Genomic DNA, 20,165 nt, shown 5'->3' with positions numbered 1-20,165 from the left:
GCAAAAGTAAAATTGGCCCTTTGATGTTACCAGTGCCAATTACTAATTGATTGCAAACCTAAAATGAGCTTCATACCTGCCAGACCACTTGGACAGTCTTGTGCTCAGGCAAATCCCTTGGATTCTCTGCCACTGAGACGGGAGCCCACCTATTTGTCATGCTCCCAGGGCTCTGGTCAACCTGGGGAGTAGGCTTTTGGGAAAGCCTTATTTTGAAGATAAACCATAGTGTGTTTGGTCATGTGCCACCCACGTCCAGTCCTAGGTCAGTAACTGAGCAGCAGATCCTGTAAAGCCAAATGTGGAATTATGTGACCCACCCACCCCCCAGGACCGTAAGCGATCAGAGAGATGCATGGGTTTAAGTCAGGGATTGTCAACCTGTGGGTGGGGACCCTTTGGGGATCACACATCAGATAATTACATTACCATTTATAAGAGTAGCAAAATTACAGTTATGAAGTAGCAACAAAATAATTTCATGGTTGGGGTCACCACAACATGAGGAACCATATTAAAGGGCTGCAGCGTTAGGAAGGTTGAGAACCACTGGTTTAAATGATCTGTGAAGAGTAAATGCCTGTTGGGGCTGAGGATCTGGCTCAGTGGGAAAGAGCACTTTTTCACAAGCTTGAAGACCTGAGCTCAAGCACCCAGTACCTGCTTAAAAAGCTGGGTTTGGCTCTGTACATCTATAACTTCAGTACTATGGGGAGGCAGAGACAGGAGGATCACTATGACTTGCTGGCCACCAGCCTAGCTCCAGGTTCAGTAAGAGACCTGCCTCTAAGGAATAAGGTGGAGAATGAAAGAGCAGGACACTTGACATTGTCCTCTGGCCTCCACAAAGCACACAAGTATGCATACACCCCCACCTGTACATGTACCACACACACAATATGTTACCTCTCTTGGAAGATTTGGGTTTGCTAAATGGAGTTTAAGTTTCTTTTTAATACTTTTTTTGAGACAAGGTCTCACTTGTAGCCAGAAACTCACTGTGTAGACCAGGCTGGCCTCAAACTCAAAGAGACCTACCTGCCTCTGCCTCCCCAACACCCATCTTATTTTTATACATTTGTGTGATTGTGTAAGAGCACCATGTCCATGCATTGTATCAGCAGAGACAAGAAGAGGGCATCGGGCACAGTAGAACTGGAGATACAGAGGGTTGTGAGCTGCTGTATCGGTGCTGGGAATTGAACCTGGGTCTCCTGGAAAAGCAGCCAGTGCTCTTAACCACCAGCGCCCCATTCTTGCAACATTTTAAATGTAGTAACTTTTACTTTCATTTCTCTTGCTGTGATAAAATACCGTGACAAAAAGCAATTTATATAAGAAAGGGCTTATTTTAGTTTACAGTTACAGATTATGATCCATCACAGGGACGTTCAGTCAACTATTTTTGAAGAAAAATTGAGGCACAGAGCAGGTTCTCTTCATTATCCCACTATCGAGCTATTTTTTTTTTTTTCTTTTAGGTGATCTACATGATGCCCAAGCCGACCTAGAACTCAAGTTTCTGCCTCTGCCTCCTGAGTGCTAGGATCACAGGCGGGTACCACCACGCCGGATACCGCAGATTAATTTTTTTTCTTTTTCAGTCTCTCCCCCACCCCCCACCCCTCCACCCCGCGCCCCCAGACAGGGTTTCTCGGGGCAGCCCTGGCTGTCCTGGAACTTGCTCTGTACACTACACCAAGCTAGTCTGAATTTAGGAGATCCACCTGCCTCTGCTTCCCGAGTGCAAGGATTAAAGGTGTACGCCACCGGGCGAGCTATCAGATTAAATTTCTGAGGCGCGAGTGCACACACAGGTTCAGGAGTACACGTCTGGAGAGACTTGGGAGTCTAAGCTTGCTCTCAAACAAAATACACTAAAACAAGAATGAGAAAAGAATAAGCCCGGTGCTCTGACTCGAGGTCACGCCCTGGGGACTGCGGACGAGGACACAAGGCCCCACCCGCCTCTCCTGGATTCTAATTCTCCAACAGCCACTCCACCTCAATTCTACCGGCAAACTAGCTCGCAAATTCTCTACTTCCGCTTCCGGCCTCCTGGGCGCGGCTTCCGCACGTCCGAGGCAAGGCTTCCGGCCGCCCGGGGCGGAGCTTCCGGTCGTCCGCGGAGGCCGGTGGAAAGCTGAGGCTGCGGCATCGCTGGGACCGTGGGGCGTGCCATGGCGGTGAACCTGAGCCGGAACGGGCCGGCGCTGCAGGAGGCCTACGTGCGCGTAGTCACCGAGAAGTCCCCGACCGACTGGTAGGCAGCGAGCCGGGTCCGGGGAGGCGCTGGAGCTGGAAGGTCGGGGCGCGGCGTGGCCGTGGTGTTGCTGGATCACCTGCCCGGCTCCCTGCACTCTAGCGAGGTGCTACCCCGCCCTCGCCACCGCTGTCCCCCAGCTGGACCCAGCGAATACACCCAGACCTTTCCTCTGCCGCCTAGTGGTCGGTTCTTCCCTGGGAGTCTCTTAAAGGTTTCTGCCTGGTTGTGATTGCTGTCCGCCAGGCTCTTGCCTTTTTTGGGACTTCCCTGGACAAAGGGGTCCCGCGCAGCTCCCCAGCTCCTTAGAGGGCGGAAGCGGCGCCCTGGCCTTTTAAACCCTGATTCAGGAATAGGACTTGGAAGCGGTGCGACGGTGGGGTTGAGGTCATGAGCTCACAGTGAAGGTTCAGTCAGAGATGTCAGTGGTCTGGGTCCCTGGTTCTCTTCACCGATCACATTTCTGAATTATAGGAAGGGGACTGAAAACTGTCACCTGTTTGAGAAAGGCTCCACCACCCCAGGACATCCTCTGCTAGGCTGTCCGTGTTTAGGTTTCATCCTGCAATTTACTCGGGCTTTGCAGTACTGGGAGCTTGGATCGGGAGTTTCAGGAGGGACCCTGCTGACACCCCCTCCACCTCCACCCCCCCCCCACCACCCCACCCCCGCCTTCAGCTTTATGCATATCTGTATATGGTAATTCTCTTTCACTTTCCCCACTTAGTCAGTTTATAGGGCTTGTATTTCTGAGAAGTATGTTGAGTATGGCAGGTTAAGGTGAACAAATTCTGGGGAAGACAAACTGCACCTTGGAGTTCTGGTAGAATCGCCACTACCCTGTGGTCAGCACTGAGGGGCATCATACTGAGTCTGCCCGGTTGAGTCTTCCGTGGAGACTTCCCCTATTGCGTGGTCCTGTGATCTCTTCCTTTCTACTGCTTCGTATCTCTTCAATCTCCCTGCCCTTCAGTCTTCTCAGAAACCGTCTCTGGGAGTGATACGCCCAGCCTAGCTAGCAGTGCTCCTCTCCCATGCTTCGTTGAGCCAGCTAGCTTGGTTGCTTTTGAGACAAAGCCTCACTGTGTAGCGCTGGCCGGCCCGGAACTCACTGTGTAGACCAGGTTGGCCTTGAGCTCACCTGCCTCTGTTTCCCAAGTGCTCATTACGTCCCGTACTGGAATCACCTGCTCCACTTTGGTCAGGCATTGCCCTGCCTCATCCACTCGCTGTCCCTTCTGAGGGTGCAGAGACTTCTCTTTCCTCACAGTGTTCATCTGCCCAGCAGCCATGTCACTGCCAGGGTTCCTACAGCCCTGCAGACTGCCACTCCAGCTGAACGAGTCTCTGACCTCCACCCTCCCTGCCATAGCCATCTCAGTAGTTACTCACAAGATTGGGTGGCAGGTCCCCACTCGCTGAGAAAATATCTCAGCCATCTCAACTTCCCTGCCCATAACTGCACTGGCTTCCTGTTGCACTTTGAGTAAAGCCCAGACTCTTGCCCTGCCTGACCTGGTTCCTGTTGCCCTCCTGCTTCCTACGCTGGCCACACCTGTTGACCACCCTCGTACCGAAGTCTTTCTCTTCCTCAAAATTGCAAGCTCGTTCCTCATCACAGCCTTTTATCTCACTGCTTCCCTGAATGGAGCATACTTCCACATCACTTGATGGCTTCTTGTCCTTCGTCTCTCTGCACTGAGGCTGTCTTCTCAGGGAGGCCTCCAGGATTCCTCATATGTGGACCACGTATATGCCTGGTGCCTTCAGTATCTGGAAGAGGCTGTGGGGTCCCCCAAAACTAAAGATAGAGTCACCTCTTCATCTCCCCCAGTTTCACTTCCTTGTGATATAAATAAGATGCATGCTGGAAACCTTCACAGAGTGTGTGTCTGTGTGTCTTTATCTCTTCCCTAAAGTGGTGGGGTAGGCCTGTTTCTGTCCCCAGTGATGAGTTGTTACATTTTTGGTGAATGGATTAAGCCATGTAGAAAAAGAAATAGACTGTCAAAAAGAGATGCTCTTCAGTTTGGTAGTCACAAAAGGCTACACACAGAGCTGGTACCATCGCACTATAGGTCAGAGCCACAGCTGTAGTTCCCCATCAGTAATCTAGTTTCAGCTTCCTCCCCAGTGAGCTTGGTGTGACCTGTGCTCATATGGTTCCTAGTTTACCCTGTGCATACTTTACTCCCTGACAGCCCATTAGCATTAGGTGTATGAATGTCTCTCCTGTCGGAGGGTGAATTCCATGGGGAGGACCTTTCAGGGAGTGTTCATAGCTGCAGCTCTGATATCAGTACACACATCTGGAGAGGGACTGGATGATAAGATGCTTTCTTATCGTTCAAAGCCCAGTGCACTGTGCATCTTCACATTGATTTGAAAGAAGGGTGGAACTCTGTCGGAGGTAAGAAAAAGCCTCTGAACTGGAAAATTTGTGTGTGTGTGTGTGTGCGCGCGCGTGTATTCACAAGTACAAATGGATGTGAATGTGTGTGTGGAGGCCAGAGATCAATGTCAGTCTTCCTCACTCACTCTCTGCCTTACTTTATTATTATTTTTTTAAGATTTTTTTTTTTTAAGATTTATTTATTATGTATATAGTGTTCTGCCTACATGTATGTCTGCAAACCAGAAGAGGGCACCAGATCTCCTTACGGATGGTTGAGAGCCACCATGTGGTTGCTGGGAATTGAACTCAGGACCTCTGGAAGAGCAGCCAGTGCTCTTAATCTCTGAGCCATCTCTCCAGCCCTAAGATTTATTTTTATTTTATGTGTATGAGTGTTTGTCTACATGTATGTGTACCATGTGTATGCCTGGTGCCTGTGGAAGCCAGAAGAGGCTGTGGGTCCCCTAAAACTGAATTTACAGATAGTTGTGAGTCACATGTGAGTGATGGGAACCAAACCTGGGTCCTCTGCAAGAGCAGAAAGGGCTCTTTCTAGCCACTAAGTTCTACTTTCTTTGGCCCTACTGTTTTTTGAGAGAGAGGGTCTCATTCACCTCATTCTCACTAATTTTGCTAGACTGGGGTGGCCAGGAAGCTCCAGGTTCCGTCTATCTGCCTCCCCAGCACAGGGGTTATGAGCACTGTACCTGGCTTTTTCATGGGGACTCGGGGTGGCCCTCAGGTCCTCAGGCTTTGCATAACAAGCATTTGTCAGCTGAGCTGCTTCCTCCGTCTTGATAGGTTTTTGTTTCATTTGAGCCAGTATCTCACCATGTGGTCTAGGCTGGCCTTGAACTTACGATCTGCCTGCCTCTGTCTCCATCCCTGCCTCCTGGGGCTGGGGTTACCGAGCATGCGCCACTGTGCCTAGCTTAAACTGAAAAACATTCCTGAAGGTAGTCTCGAATAGAACACAGGAGAAAGTGTGTGAGGTTGGAGGCCTCCGCCCCACACACAAAGCAGGTCTTTGTTTGCCTGCTAGATCCCTTCTGTCCTCTGCCGCCTCTTCCAGTCCCCTGCCCTGACAGCCAGGCGCATCACCAAGAGGAAGGGACTTGTTCCTTCCAGAGAGCTCTATCAATTCAGGCTGAATACCAAATGTGCCTCCCAGGTCATTGTCCTTGTGGACTGGGGTCTGCTCTGGGGAGTCCTCTGTTCTAGGAAGCAGCATCTCCTTCCTGGTGACCTGTCTGCAGCCCTGCCTGCTGGGTCTTTCTCACTGACTTTCAGGATATGCCCTTGTCGTGGCACTGACGACCTCTTCTGTCTGCCTGCCTCTCGGGCTGAGAGACAGCAGACAGATCTGCTGTCACCTGGTCAGTCCCTGTACCTCATGTCTGTCGGCCCTGCTGGGGTTGTTAGTGTTCGTGCTGATGTCAGGGCCCGTGTTGTGACCCTCAGGTACAGCTGGCCCGTGTGAGAGCACCTCTTCAGGAGTGTTCTCCTTCATTCTGGTCAGTTGACTTCCATAGCCCAGACTAAACACTCACCATATTTCCTCACTGCTGCTAGACAGGCAGTTTATGAGCTCAAGTCATCTACAGAGTCTTATGAATAGTTCCACACACCCAGCTTGGTGTCCACGTCGACGTAAGGCTCTGCTGGATGGAAAACATGCCTATGGGCAAGTGTTCATTAGAGGCTTGCTAGATCAGTGAGTGAGTGAGAGAGAGAGAGATTTATAAATAAATGCAGAGTGCTCTCTCTGCATGTACACCTTTATGTCAGAAGAGGGCATCAGATCCCACTGTAAATGATTGATTGTGAGCCACCATGTGGGTGCTGGTAATTAAACTCAAATCCTCTGGAAAAGCAGCCAGTGCTCTTAACTACTGAGCCATCCCTCCAGTCCCTGTTTGTTTTTCAAGACAGTTTTTCTGTGTAACAGCCCTGGCTGCTCTGGAACTCGCACTGTAGATCAGGCTGGCTTTGAACTCAGAGATCTGCCTGCCTCTGCCTCCCGATTGCTGGGATCAAAGGTGTGCGCCACCACCGCCCAGCTTGGATCAGTGGTCTTAACTGGGACTCAATATTATGTCATTATCTGTTTTCTGTTGCTGTATATGCCTAGTAAGGTGCATGTTTGCCAGGAGAGTCTCCAGACAGGAAGACCTTCTGCCCCACCCACAGGCTATAGAAGCAGGGCCGATACAGTCAGGAGCACCCAAAGCATCTTTCTCCTTCCTGATTCTCCTTTAGCTGTTTGGATTCAGGTATATGTAGACATATTTTGCCTTTTGAAATTTATGCGCCCACAAGTCAGCTGAGTATTTTGTTCATGAGTGTGTAGAAAGAGCACACAACTCCGCAGCTTGTGTCTTCCTCTAAATAGATGTATGTATGTCCTTCCCCAGTCTCCATGGCTTTCTCCCAAAGGGAGTCCCGCGGCTAGCTAGCCCCAGAGTAGCCTGCTGAGCTCCCATGTGGCAAAACAGAGCAGGGCACAGTGGAGCCCATGCCTGCCGTGGTAGGTGCGGTGAGGCACAGAGCCCTGGGTGATGGCCACTGAGCCCACTTGTGTTTCCTTTCAGGGCTCTCTTTACCTATGAAGGCAACAGCAATGACATCCGTGTGGCTGGCACAGGGGGTGAGTATGAACCCAAACAGGCTCTCGGCACCAGAAGAGAAGAGAGACACAAAAGAGGGAGGCTGTGACTAGCCCTGGGCTGTCTCAGCTGACATTGAAGCCATCACAGGAGCAGGGAGGGGACTCAGGCACACAGGCATCACCTTTCTCCAGCTCAGCTACAATGACCCTCTCCCAGTGGAGTTTTCCTGCAGGCCTTTTACTGAGCTAGCTCCATTAGTGACTACTCCTGATCTGAGTGTGGGCCAGAGTCAGGTCAGCTGTGACACGCATTCCTCTCTGGCTGTCCTTGGCCGGGCCAGGACAGTGCTGCTGTCTTAAGAAGCAGCCCGCCCTCCAGCTTATGGGCAGCACTTGTCCAGGGCACTGCAGATTGTGGATGCCAATCTTCAAGATGGTGCAGGTGAAGGCCCACATATGTGCTCTCTGATTCTGTCCTGCCCTGGTCTTGGGCAACTATATGCAAGGGCCTGACCCTCATTTGGGGGAGGCAGTATTGCTGCAAGTGGTCATGGGGACCTTGATTTGTGGTCAGAGGGTCTGCAGAATACTGACTTTTGGCCACCCCTGGGAGAAACAGGCAACTCAGTTGAGCCAGAGATGCCTGAGGTATAAGACAGACCCGTAGCTAAAACCCTTGACTCTCCCGTGCATGGGGCTAGCATGACTGTCCTTAGGGCCTCCCTGACCACTCTCCACTCCCAGCTCCAAGGGAGTGCCTGGAACACGCCCTCTGCTCCAGCAAATGAGAGTGTGGTTTTAGTTACTATTGTTGATAGAAAAGTCCTTTCCACTGTGAGCGGTTCTTGCTGATGCATTCTCTTTCTAGAATCGCCACCAATTGGTGGTCATCTCACGTGACATTGTAAGTGCCTGAGAATTGCAGATATCAGCAGTGGGAGCTTCCTGCCGGCACAAAGCAGGACTGTTGCCCATCAGAATGCTGACTGCCCTGTAGCTGAATGGCTGACCCAGCGTCTGCCAGGACCCGTAAAGTTTAAAGATTGAGGCACAGTGTCAGGGAGAATGGCTTTGGGCAGCTCATCCTCACCCCAACCAGGACTGTGAGGGTTTTAACTGTGTGTCTTTGGGATGCTCCAAAAAGTCTGCCTCTGGCGGCCCTGGAGCCTGAGTGGACATGGAATTGTTGACAAGGGAACATTAGTAGGCCTGTTGTCCCAGGTCTCTTCCCTTCAGAAATCTGGTGATGTGCAGGTGTAGTGGTGCACACCTGAAACCCCAGCACTCAGGAGACAGGCAGGTGGGTGGATCTCTGTGAGTTCACAGTTCCAAGACAGCCGGGCCCATACAGAGAGACTTGTCTCAAAAACAAAAACGAAAGAAAAGTAAATATGGTTTAAAAAAAAAAAAAAGGCTTTTTTAATTTCTAATTTCCTTCTCAGCTTTGGAGAAGTGGTTTTAAAAAACAAACACAAACTATGGCGGGTTAAGTGGGGGCAGGCACCTTTTACTTTATTGCTTATTATTTTGTGGTGCTGGAGATTGAAGCCAGGCACTCTGCCGCTAAGCTGCATAGTCATCCTTAGGAGTTTGACTTTAAGCTTGGGTCCCAGAATGATTCTGCAGCAGGTGGGGCGAGCACTGGTGGGGGGTGGGGCTGCAGGCTGCCTCTGAGCCTTGCTGTGACTCTGCAGAGGGAGGCCTGGAGGAGCTGGTGGAGGAACTCAACAGCGGGAAGGTGATGTACGCCTTCTGCAGGGTGAAGGACCCCAACTCTGGCCTGCCCAAGTTTGTCCTCATCAACTGGGTATGTGGATTCTTCTCCAGCATACTGGGAACAGAGTGTGTGACTGCACCACTCAGGAAGTCAACAGAACTGTTAGTTAAAAATGGGGGAATGAGCAGAGTAGACCATCCATTTATTGTGAACCGAGGAATAAATGGCTTTGTTTGGGATTCACCCCCCAAGCTCAGAATGATTCCTGCAGGATGGAGTAGAAATTATTGCAAGAAAATCTCCGCCTTGTGATGGATCTGATGGAGGAGAGGGCCTTTGGTAGTGTTCAGGAGCCTTGGGAATATAGAGATAGGGGCTCCAACAGAATAGATCCCCCTAGTTGGGGACCAGGAATGTTTGAGAAATCCCCCAACTTGGGAAGCCAGCAGCCATTCTTCTCAAAGAACATCCTGAGCTCCTTGGAAAATATGAGGACTGATCTCATCTATGTGACTCATTATGGAGAATGGCTTTGGCTTTGGCTGGGAGGGGGAGGAGGGAGTATCTTTTAGGAGAGAGAGGGAAACTGTTGGGTTCCTAGGAATTGTGGGCCAGGAAGTGGCTTTGGAGGAGGCCTGGGTCATGCTGTCTGTGCTTGTGTTGCAGACAGGCGAGGGTGTGAATGATGTGCGGAAGGGAGCATGCGCCAACCACGTCAGCACCATGGCCAACTTCCTGAAGGTGAGGCTGAGCCAAGCCCTGCAAGGGGCCTTGCAGGGTCCAGTACTCTAGATTCCTGAGTACAGGAGAACTGGAAGGGAGCTGGAATCAGGAGCAGGGCCATGACTAATGTTCTGGCTGGCCTGCTGGATGTGGGCAAAGCCACCTCTGCCTGGCTTCAGTGGGGCAAGATAAGGACCACTCCAGCACGGACCCAGTGGGCAGGGCTGAGCCCCGGGTTCCGCTTTGTTGACTGCTCTGTCTGAATGGTATGTCCGACACAATGACTCACCCTTTAATCCCAGCCCTCAGAAGGCTGAGGCAGGCAGATTCTTGAGTTTGAGGCCTGCTAGGGCTACCTAGTGAGACCTTGTCTCATAAAACTAAAAAAGAAAACAGAGGGAAAAGTTGAGCAGCAGCAGCAGGACTTGAAGGAACAAGCCGCTGATGCCCCTGCCCCGTGTATCCCTCTGGATGTATCCTCACATGCTGCCGAGTGCTTGGTGAGTACTCGGGAGCTTCCAAGCACATTAGTTGTATAGTAACAGTTAATGGAGTCTCAGGTCAGCTTTCGGGAAGGAGTCCGTGAGTTTTCATTGAATAGATGGAAGGTGCCTGAGCATCTGTTGAACTGCAGCAGGAACTGTGTAGCATCACGGGGAGAGCTGAGCCTCGGTGTCTCCCGACACTAGTCTTGTGTGCAGTGGTGATCTTTGCTGGGTGGCCAGATAGGAGTTTGGCCTGTCCTCTCCTGAGCTTGCAAAAGCTGTGTTTGAAGTGCTGCTTCTGCCCTAGGGTGCCCACGTGACCATCAATGCACGGGCTGAGGAGGATGTGGAGCCTGAGTGCATCATGGAGAAGGTTGCCAAGGCCTCTGGGGCCAACTACAGCTTCCATAGAGAAAGCAGCTGCTTCCAGGATACAGGGCCTCAGGCCCCAGTGGTGAGTGCTACCCTGACATGGACCTTTCTCCAAGCCCGAGAGCAGGGGACCAGAAATGTAGCTTCTAGTGTCTGGGTAACTGCTTCCTTCTGCCTGGCATCTTTAGATGGTAATCCTAAGCCCTGATGGGCACCAACGCCACTAGCTTGGCTGTTCGAGAGCCAGCTTGTGGCAGAGGCTCTTCAGCAGCTGTGATTCTACAGCTGTGATATCTAAAAACCCAGAGGTGCGGTGTCGGCATGGCTTAGACGGTCCTGGTAGTAGCCATTGTGGAGAGCTTCTGGTGGCTTTAGTGCAGAGCCTGAAACCACACAGGCCTGTGACTGGCATCATGTAGAGCTCATGGCTGCAAACCACTTCCTAGTCATACAATTGGGACCCATGGTGATTCTTCTGGATGCTGTTAGCAGTCAGCGTCTGAGGAGCAACCTACTTTAGAACTGCCAGGAGTCTGGGATAAAAATTCTTTCCTGTCCCCGTCGGTGAGGACCAGTTGCCTCTATAAACACACATGTACGTGGATACATACCCTGTGTTCTCAGGATGCCATGTCCTTGCTGGATGGTCTCTGTGGGCTTTTGTTGTTTTTTTGTTTTAAAGATGTATTTTATCTTTATGTATAATGTGTATGGGGGTTTTGCCTGTATGTATGTCTGTGCACTACATGTGTACTGTGCCTGCATAGGCCAGAAAAGGGCACCAGATCCTCAGGTGTCTTGAGTTACAGACAGCTCCTCCATGGGAGTGCTGGGAACCTGGTCCTCTGGAAGAGCAGTAAGTGCTCTTAGCAGCTGAGCCCTCTTTCCAACCCTTGTTCTGTTTTTGAAACAGGGCCTTGCTCTGTAGGCCAGGCTGGCCTTGAACTCAAGATCCTTCTGCCTCGGCCTCCTGGGTGCTGGGACTACAGATGTGTACTGCCACACCCAGCCTCTAGACTTTTTTCTGAACATCTTGGTTTGTCTCCTTGTGGGTGGTAGGCCAGGCTCCCCTGAGCCCACCAGGTGCAGTCCTAGGAGGTTTTACCTGCTCTTTAGAGCAGGCAAATTCCCTTTACCTGCCCCACCGCGTCCCTGACCGTCCACGTGGGGCCAGACCTCTCATGTACTGTGTCCTCTCTAGGGCTCTGTGTACCAGAAGACCAACGCCATATCTGAGATCAAGAGGGTTGGCAAAGATAGCTTCTGGGCCAAAGCTGAGGTGAGTGCTGTGGTAGTGGGGACAGGCACACTGGCGGGCGCTCTTCTGGGCAGTATCCTCTGCGGCTAGTTAAACTGAAGGCATGTGTGAGTTAAGTCACGGTGCATGATGGGCTATAGTGTCCCACTCCCTGGCAGGGTTTGAGGCCCAGGGGGCTGCACTGAGTGCCCAGCTCCCTCTGCAGAAGGAAGAGGAGAACCGCCGTCTGGAGGAGAAGCGGCGGGCTGAAGAGGAGCGGCAGCGGCTGGAGGAGGAGCGGAGGGAGCGGGAGCTGCGGGAGGCTGCCCGCCGTGAGCAGCGCTACCAGGAACAGCAGAGAGCATCTGGACCCCCAAGGTTAGCCCGTCATGCACTGAGGCAAGGGTTAGCGCTGTCCCCAGTGCTTGCTTGTTCCGAGAGGCAGGAACGCTGAGGGAACAGCACCAGGAGCTGCTGACAAGCCTCAGCTCTCCTGATCTCGGCCCTTCCAGCAGGACATGTGAGCAGGAACAGGAAGTGGTTTCAAGGAGCAGACAGGAATGGGTGAGTTTTGGGAGTCTCTTCACACCTGGGAACTTGCTGGTTTGGCTCTGATTGGCCGCTTGGGAAATCCTTGTTCTCAGATTGAGGCTCAGCTCAGACCTCTACAGTCAACCTGAGGCGTATCTGTGCACATCAGAGAACCAGTGTGGGGGAGGACAGAAGCTTTTGGCATGGCTTGAAGCCTCCCATCTTAGGAGAGGCCCTGTCAGCTCCTTGGCTCCCTATTCCCCATTCTAACCCACCCTACACACACTTAACGCAGCGTTGAAGGCCTGCTTTCTGAGGTGGGGGCAGTCAGGTGAGAAGCCTTGGGGTTCTCATTCACCACTGGGGTCAAAGCATGCTTCTGTGTTTCTCCCAGGAGTCTGCTGGGCAGCAGGCCCCACACCCACGAGAGATTTTCAAGCAGAAGGAAAGGGCTATGTCCACCACCTCAATCTCTAGCTCTCAGCCAGGTGAGACCTCTGGGCCTGGCCACAGAACAGGGTGGACTGAGGGGAAGCCTAGAGTCCCATGCAGGGGCCTCCAAGGCATGTTTTAAAGGGTGACCCTTTTGTCCTGCATTAGTGACCCCTAAAGGACAACAGGGCTCTACTGCCCACAGCTTTACCACACAGCCCAGAACCCTGGGGTCTTTACCTGCGCTATCCACGGCCCTACTCCAGGGCTGTAGACTGCAGGTGTTAGATCCGAAGTAATGCACGTGGTACTTTCTGGGTTGTTCAGGCAAGCTGAAGAGCCCCTTCCTGCAGAAGCAGCTCACTCAACCGGAAGCCTCCTATGGCAGAGAACCAACGCCCACTGTCTCAAGACCCGGAGCAGGCAAGACCTTTGTAACCTTGTCCAGCCCTGGAGGGGATGCTGATTGAGAAGGGGACTGTGGTAGGAAGGTGGTCACGTCCTGCTGTGTCCTTTGCTGCAGGGGTCTGTGAGGAGCCAGCTCCTAGCCCTCTGTCTTCAGTCCAGACAGAAGAGGAGGCCACATACGAAGAACCTCCGGAGCAGGACACCCTCTATGAGGGGTCTCCACTGGTGGGTTCCTGGTGGAGCGTGGGACAGGCCTGAGTTTCCTGTGGCACATTTTAGGGCACTAGGAGTGCTTGTTTTTTCTGTTTCTGTTTGAGTGTTGGGCCTGCATACATACGTGTGTGGGGTGCCTGTGGAGGCCGGAAGGTACACCTAGAGTTACAGCTGTGAGCTGCTGTCCTCTGAAGAGCAGCCAGTGCTCTTAACCACTGAACCATCTCTCCAGCCCCTTTACTGCCTTTTTTTTTTAAAGACAGGATCTCACTGTGTAGCCTTCAACTGGGGATCCTCTTGACACAGCCTTCCTGAGTATGGGCATTGCCCCATGCACAGCATAGATTGATTTTGTGGTATGGATGGTAGAATCCAAGGCCTTGAGCATGGTAGACAAGCAACCTACCAGCCAGTGGACTCATTTGCCTTGGAACCACGCTGTGCTTTAGGGTGGGCCAGTGCTCCTGTGTAGTTGATGTTAGATGCCGAGAGCTCCTTGCAGTCCGTGGCTGGAGGGATTTGTGTGCTCCCTTTGAGATGAGAGCCGTGTGTGCTGCAAGTGTACCAGGCAGCAATCGCCCCTGGCCCCAAAGAGCCCCCCCTCCTACATTTTGTGCCCCCCCCCCCCCCCCCCCGACTCCCAGCTTCATCTGAGCTCGGGTAGAGGCTGAGTCTGGGGTAATACCATCTTTCTCACTTCTGACAGGTGCAGCAGCAAGAGGCTGGCTCTGTACACATTGACAACTACATGCAGGGCCAGGGCATCAGTGGGCAAGGGCTATGCGCCCGGGCCTTGTACGACTACCAGGCAGGTAAGATTCCCCCAGCTGACCATCACAGATCACGAATCACGAATGTGTATAGGGGCTTTATGGGGGTTAGCCCGAGGGTGTCTGAAAGAAGAGATGAGATGGAAGGCCCCCTGGAGTGGGAATGCCCATGGCTTTGGTACGTCTGTCCTAAACAGCATGTGCCTCCAGTTATCTGCCCACCATCCACCGGCAGGAATCCCTGTGGCTGTCCTTACTGTAGACCTTCCAGGTCTGACCAGACAAGTGAGGCCTGGATGTTGACTCCCAGCCTTCAGGGGTGGGAGGGCTGGGGGTTGTGGAGCTACCGTTTACAGGAGTGCTCTGTAGGAAGCTGTGCAGTTACAGTCACATTGGTGCCCTCAGGCTGGATGGCAGTGGGCTGTTTTTGAGGAGGGAGCAGGAAAGGCTGGGCTCCCTGGGGACGGGTGAGGGGTGTGGCAAGGCACGGAGATGCCATCCCTCTGCTTCCTTTCCTGCAGCTGATGACACAGAGATCTCCTTTGACCCTGAGAACCTAATCACGGGCATCGAGGTGATTGATGAAGGCTGGTGGCGTGGCTATGGGCCTGATGGCCACTTTGGCATGTTTCCTGCCAACTACGTGGAGCTCATAGAGTGAGGCTGAGGCCTGTCTTCCTTCTCTACTGGAAGTGGCTTCCTTGTTGTGAAAAGAAGAGGCCTAAGAGTCACTGTTTGGCACTCTTCTAGGAATGGAACTTCAGTGAGGACAGGGCTCCCTCTGCCTTGAGTGCTCTGTTACCCCAGATGGAGCAGAATCCCACTGCTCCCCCAAATGCTTACCACAGCCTCCAGGACCTCCTACCAGACTCACACTTGACCCCAGTGGGGATGGCATATTGAGCCAAGCTTAACCTGTGGCCAGCTCCTGGGTGACCTCTGTCCAAGGAGAGCAGCACTGAGAAGTGAGGGTCAGAGCAGGGACATCGGGGGCCACATCTGCATTTGCCTTTCTTTCTCTGTGTGGCTTCTGAGGGGTGGCAGCTCCAGCTGTTTAGAAAGGCCCTTGGGAATCAGGAACTTAAGAAAATTGCTTTTAGCGAAATCTTGACCAAAGTCAGAGTAGACCATGACGGTTTTGACAGCAGGGAAGTTTTCTTACTAGGGGCTTCCCTCCCTCCCTCCACTTCTGTCCCCATGTCTGTGCTGTGGGAAGAAGGGATGGGATGACCAAGCTCCCATCTTGGGGAATGTGAAATCTCAAAGACATGACATGTATCATGTGGCTCACTCAATGTCTGCTGACTCTGCCCATCTGTGTCTGATAACTAAGAATGCAGTGAGGGCCACAGCTCATCTGCCCCACTTCTGATCTAAATGGGAAGAAACCCCAACCTGGGGTGTCTCTGCATTGTACCTGAGCGTGCAGATGTGTGTTTACACATTATGTACCCTCAGACAGACTCTGGCTGGTTAGCCTCCTATAATGAGCCAGGCATGGCGGTATATGAGGCAGAGGCAGGTGCATCTCTGTGAGTTCAAAGCCAGCCTAGTCTTTATAGTTCCTGGACAGCCAGAGCTACATAGAGTCTCAGTCTCAAAAAGAGGGGCGGGGTATATAAATAAGATGTAACTGATGTCGGAGCCTTCCTGCATTTCAGTTCTAGAAGAGGCCACTGCTGCACAGTTGGTCCAGCACTCATCTGCCTGGAGATGCTGGGTGGACGTACTTGACTCCCAGACTTACCCACTAGCAGCCTGGCGTGGAGGTGCACAGGGGGAACTACGAGGCTGTGGTCAAACCTACTTCCTCCCCATCTCCTGCCTATCCTTAGGCTTTGTGGTGACCACAGTAGGCCATGGAGGCCCTATGAGTTTAGTCTGGAGGCCTAGTCTAATAGGCTTGTCCTGGCTGGGAGGTACACTTAGCATGCCATTTACGAGGTCACAGGGATAGCAGAAAGCCACCCTGAAGGAAGCTGGTGAAGCGTCACACTTCCTGTTTCTCATGGAGAAGACCATCACATTGCTTTTCTCCCTAATACAACCAAGTGACTCTAGAGCCACAGAGTCACTACAGGGGATTAGTCACACTACAGAGGGTATGCAGAGTCCTGATTTAGCCCCAAATAGCCAGAGATGGATCCTGGACTTCTGCCTCCATTGATGTTGGCTTAGGCGTAGCTGCAACCCTGGACCTGGGAGTCCTCGGGACTTAAGAGTCGAGCTGTGCAGACCAGGCCTGGCCGTGCTAAGCTTGGCACTGCAGAAGTAACTTTATTGCCCACGTCCACCCTCACTTTGCCTTGCCCTGGGCGGCAACAGCTTCCATGGCCTTGCGAACTGTCTCTTCGTCTCCCAGGAACCTCATGGGCTTGGTAGGCTTCAGCGCCTGGTCCAGCTCATACACGATGGGGATTCCCGTGGGCAGGTTCAGTTCCATGATAGCCTGATCTGACATCCCTGGAGCAAAGGAACAGTGTTCTTAGCCACTTCCACTCAATTCATACAGTATGATCTTTGGTGCTGGGGTGCTGCCAGTTAACCCATCCCTGAAGCAAGGCCACAGAAGTGTGCCTAAAGGTCAAGGCAGATCTGCATACAGAAATAGCGCGGCAGCAAGACAACATCCCCCTGAATAGCTGTGACCCGAGTGCTACTACGCATGCTCTCAGCCCAGGGTGAATTGGCCAGACTAAAGAGGGTTAGGAAGAGTGTCATTTTAGAGGTTCTAAATTTTGAGCAGGGGAGGAACAGGAAACCTGACCCTGCCTGCTCCTGCAGCCCCTGCCTGGAATAGCAGTTCAACCTTTGCTGTTGCTATCAACCCGACCCAGCCAAGCAGGAGGACCTGGGAGTGTTTCCTGGAGCATCCGGAGCACTCCCCACGTACCTCTTTCCCCAGGAGCTGGAGAAATGGACCACACCCAGCTCCTTTCTTAGATCCAGCAAGCCTAAAGGTCATCCAGAGTCTAATACAGACTTCTGATGTCTAAGACCCAGTTGGGACCATAATTATTGACCTCCCTATGCCCATATGGCTCCCCAAACCCGTCTGTCACCCCTTGCTCTTGAGTAGGAGCCCCCCTACAAGCCTAAGATCGTTAAGTAGTCCCATAGCTCTGCACTGAGACTGCTTTTTGCCTAAAGAAGCTGTGGGGAGGGAGACAGTGGTTCAGCTGTGTGCAGGTGGGTGGGCTCTTTGTTGTAGCCTCCCCCTGAGGCCAAAGGACCTCCAATTCAAGGCCGTGTACACGGTGAGACTATCTTGAAAAGAAAAGCCAGCAGCACTATGCCAAGAGTTCTGCAGCAACTCAAGTGGCCTGTCAAGGGTTGGGGCTGAATGCACCGAGCTCCGGCCCTCTTTCCCTGTGGGTGCCTCAAGCCTACTCTAGAGTCGGCTCCTGTGGGGTGACTCAGCTGTGCAGACTAAACTCACCATCTCCGTCATAGCCCAGTATATGCTGGAAGTGGATCAGCAAAAATCCCTCTCAACTTTTAACCTCAATCTATTCCTGAAACCCTCACATATGTAAAGTATCTGAAACAGGGCGGGGTGGTCACCCTCACTCTTTTCTATCTCACATCTTTCCTAAGGGTGATCCTTACCTTCTAGATGCTTCACAATGCCGCGAAGGCTGTTTCCATGAGCGGCAATAAGCACTCTTTTGCCAGCCTTAATCTTAGGCACTATCTCCTCGTTCCAGAAGGGCAGGGCCCGGGCAATGGTGTCCTTGAGGCTCTCACAGGTAGGCAGCTCCCCAGGCTTCAAATCTGCATAACGCCGGTCCTGGGGAGAGGCACAGGGACACTTGCGTTGACTCACTGGGTAGCCCTCCCACCCAGGCTCCCAGCCTTAGCTTCCCAGCACCTGGCCCACCTTGCTGATGGTATTGTGGTAGGGGTGTTTCTCGTCCATGGGGGGTGGCGGGGTGTCAAAGGAACGCCTCCAGATCTTCACCTGCTCCTCCCCGTGCTTTGCAGCTGTCTCTGCCTTATTGAGGCCTGTGAGGCCCCCATAGTGCCGCTCATTGAGGTGCCAGGTACGCACCACAGGCAGCCACATTTGGTCCGTAACATCCAGGATGGTCCAAAGGGTACGGATAGCCCGCTTGAGCACCGATGTGTAGCAGATGTCAAACTCCATTTTGGCATCTTTGATGGCATTGGCCCCCTGCTTGGCCTCCTCAGCCCCCTTCTCACTTAGTTCTGCATCAAACCAGCCACAGAAACGGTTCTCTTGGTTCCATAAGCTCTCACCATGGCGAACCATTACTACACGGTGGGTGTTCATGATGGCAGGAGACAGAGGCGCTCCAGGTGACAGCAGCTTGCTTAGCCCCTTCAGCTTTATAACAGTTTTCCCAGCCCCCACCCCAGCCCTAACTGCCAATCAGCATTCCAGGAGGTGCAGGCAGGGGCAGGTGACCAGTAGTAGAACTGGGGGTGGGGTGTAGTCCAAGGAGCTGGGCTTAAAAATAGCCTACAAAACCATCGGCTCTGCCTGGGCTCAGATGACAAGTCCATAACTAGCTGGCACCTGGGGCCAAGCTGGGTGGGGTAGAAGTCAAGCCTGGGATGTTCTCCATGGAAATATTCTTTGACATCAGGGGCTTTCGGCGTCTCCACCAGCCCTTTCCTGCGCAGGCAGAAACAAAACTCTTCCACGCCCGCTTCTGATCTTTAAGATAGGGTTTAGCAGCTATGTGGCCCAAGCTGCAATCCTCCTGCCTCAGCCTCTTAACACAGTAAGACAAGCTCAAGCCTGTCTCAGAAAGGAACCTAATCTAATGTCAAAATTAGCTGAGGAGTGTGTGTATTGGTCGTCCATCTGAAGAGGTGAATGCATACATTAATGTGTGTGTCTACAGCAGACGACTGTTCTCTGCCCAGGTTTCTGTCTCAGCACACATGCATTGCCTGCGTTAGTGTGTCGCAGGCACACACTTGTTGCCAGGAGAACCCACACACACACACGGCTTTGCCGTGTTCAACTTAGAGAATTTCTCAGGCTGGAGGCCTTCCTCAGCCTCCTGATCACCTACCTCCCTGGCAGGCCTCTCTTCCGCCTTCCGTAGGCAGCCAAGCTAGGAGGGCCCTTTGGTAGACAGAGGAGCAGGAAAAGTCATGGCAGAAAGAAACAGAGCAGGTACAAGCCATGCTTTAGGGAAGTCCAGCCTCGTGGAGGGCAGTACCAGACAGCAGCATGGCCTGAGAACCCCTCTTGGTTTGGTTTCCAGAACAATCAAAGGAAAAGGACTCTCCTTTCTGGGGCCCCTTGTTGAGTCTGAGCTGTTCTCCAAGCTAGGCTCACCCTTCCCCGCTGAGACCACCTCGGAAAAGAAAATAGGATTCATGGCACTTGCAAGCCCGTACCTCCTAGGGACAGAACTGCACCAAGTTAGAGGGGTCAGTTATAGGGTATGTTCAGTCCTTCTCGGGCCAAGCACCCAGGGATAAGCTGACACACGGAATGAGCAGCACAGAGTCCAGAACATCTGCATTTGAGCTTGGAGAACACAGTCCCAACATCTTGTCCTACCTCCCCCATCTGTAAACAAGAACAGATGGGTGGTGGGAGCCAAGGCCTTGTGTGCAGGGAAGCCTCCATACTGGTCCCAACCCCCACAGCAGACTCTGTAGACCAAAGCAGACCCAAGAATCCTAATAGGCAGAGTTAGGAGAACTTATGCAGAGCTCAGGGCTTGCAGGTGGAACCCATGCCTCCTCGTGACACCACACTCGGGTCTCACTTTTACTCTCTCCTAACCCAAGTCTGGTCTCTGTCCTTGGCCACATTAGGAAACCCACCAGATTAACTGACTGTGACTGTGGCCCTGAAGGACAGCATGATACCACAGCTTGACAAGACCGCTGTGCCTAGCTCTGGGTGCTGGGAAGGAAGGGGCGTGGCGGGACAGGGAGGAGGGGAGGAACAGCTGCTTTGAGGGTGCATCAGGAAGCAGCAGCCTAGATGATACTCTGAGGAACCCAAAGGACTCCGTTGTGAG

At 52.5% G+C, this 20,165-nt stretch overlaps 2 protein-coding genes across 2 annotated transcripts; one reads left to right on the top strand and one right to left on the bottom strand.

The window, feature by feature from the left end:
* Positions 1 to 2,094: 2,094 nt before the first annotated feature.
* Positions 2,095 to 15,449, top strand: Dbnl (drebrin like). Its single transcript, XM_059275503.1, has 13 exons — positions 2,095 to 2,263; positions 7,250 to 7,305; positions 8,961 to 9,073; positions 9,650 to 9,724; positions 10,499 to 10,645; positions 11,765 to 11,842; positions 12,027 to 12,178; positions 12,313 to 12,364; positions 12,726 to 12,819; positions 13,091 to 13,186; positions 13,287 to 13,396; positions 14,091 to 14,196; positions 14,676 to 15,449. The coding sequence occupies exons 1-13, from the start codon at positions 2,181 to 2,183 to the stop codon at positions 14,813 to 14,815; spliced, it is 1,302 nt and encodes a 433-aa protein (XP_059131486.1). The 5' UTR covers positions 2,095 to 2,180; the 3' UTR covers positions 14,816 to 15,449.
* A 957-nt stretch (positions 15,450 to 16,406) lies between these two features.
* Pgam2 (phosphoglycerate mutase 2) lies at positions 16,407 to 18,537 on the bottom strand. Its single transcript, XM_059275502.1, has 3 exons — positions 18,035 to 18,537; positions 17,764 to 17,944; positions 16,407 to 16,617 (listed from the first exon to the last, which is right to left on the bottom strand). Exons 1-3 carry the CDS (start codon positions 18,446 to 18,448, stop codon positions 16,451 to 16,453), a joined length of 762 nt encoding a protein of 253 aa, XP_059131485.1. The 5' UTR covers positions 18,449 to 18,537; the 3' UTR covers positions 16,407 to 16,450.
* Positions 18,538 to 20,165: the final 1,628 nt, after the last annotated feature.

This window comes from Peromyscus eremicus, chromosome 10 (genome assembly GCF_949786415.1).
Source record: "Peromyscus eremicus chromosome 10, PerEre_H2_v1, whole genome shotgun sequence".
Lineage (NCBI taxonomy): Eukaryota > Metazoa > Chordata > Mammalia > Rodentia > Cricetidae > Peromyscus > Peromyscus eremicus.
The sequence above is the reverse complement of the archived record's forward strand: the minus strand, read 5'-3'. Positions and strand labels throughout refer to the sequence as shown.

Bases quoted from the DNA above. Each gene is read 5' to 3' on its own strand.
- Dbnl (XM_059275503.1), top strand. From the start codon at position 2,181: ATGGCGGTGAACCTGAGCCGGAACGGGCCGGCGCTGCAGGAGGCCTAC. The intron at 13,397-14,090 runs GTGGGTTCCTGG...CACTTCTGACAG, and splicing joins TCTATGAGGGGTCTCCACTG to GTGCAGCAGCAAGAGGCTGG. The intron at 14,197-14,675 runs GTAAGATTCCCC...CCTTTCCTGCAG, and splicing joins CTTGTACGACTACCAGGCAG to CTGATGACACAGAGATCTCC.
- Pgam2 (XM_059275502.1), bottom strand. From the start codon at position 18,448: ATGAACACCCACCGTGTAGTAATGGTTCGCCATGGTGAGAGCTTATGG. The intron at 17,945-18,034 runs GTGGGCCAGGTG...GCCTCTCCCCAG, and splicing joins ACCACAATACCATCAGCAAG to GACCGGCGTTATGCAGATTT. The intron at 16,618-17,763 runs GTAAGGATCACC...CCTTTGCTCCAG, and splicing joins CATTGTGAAGCATCTAGAAG to GGATGTCAGATCAGGCTATC.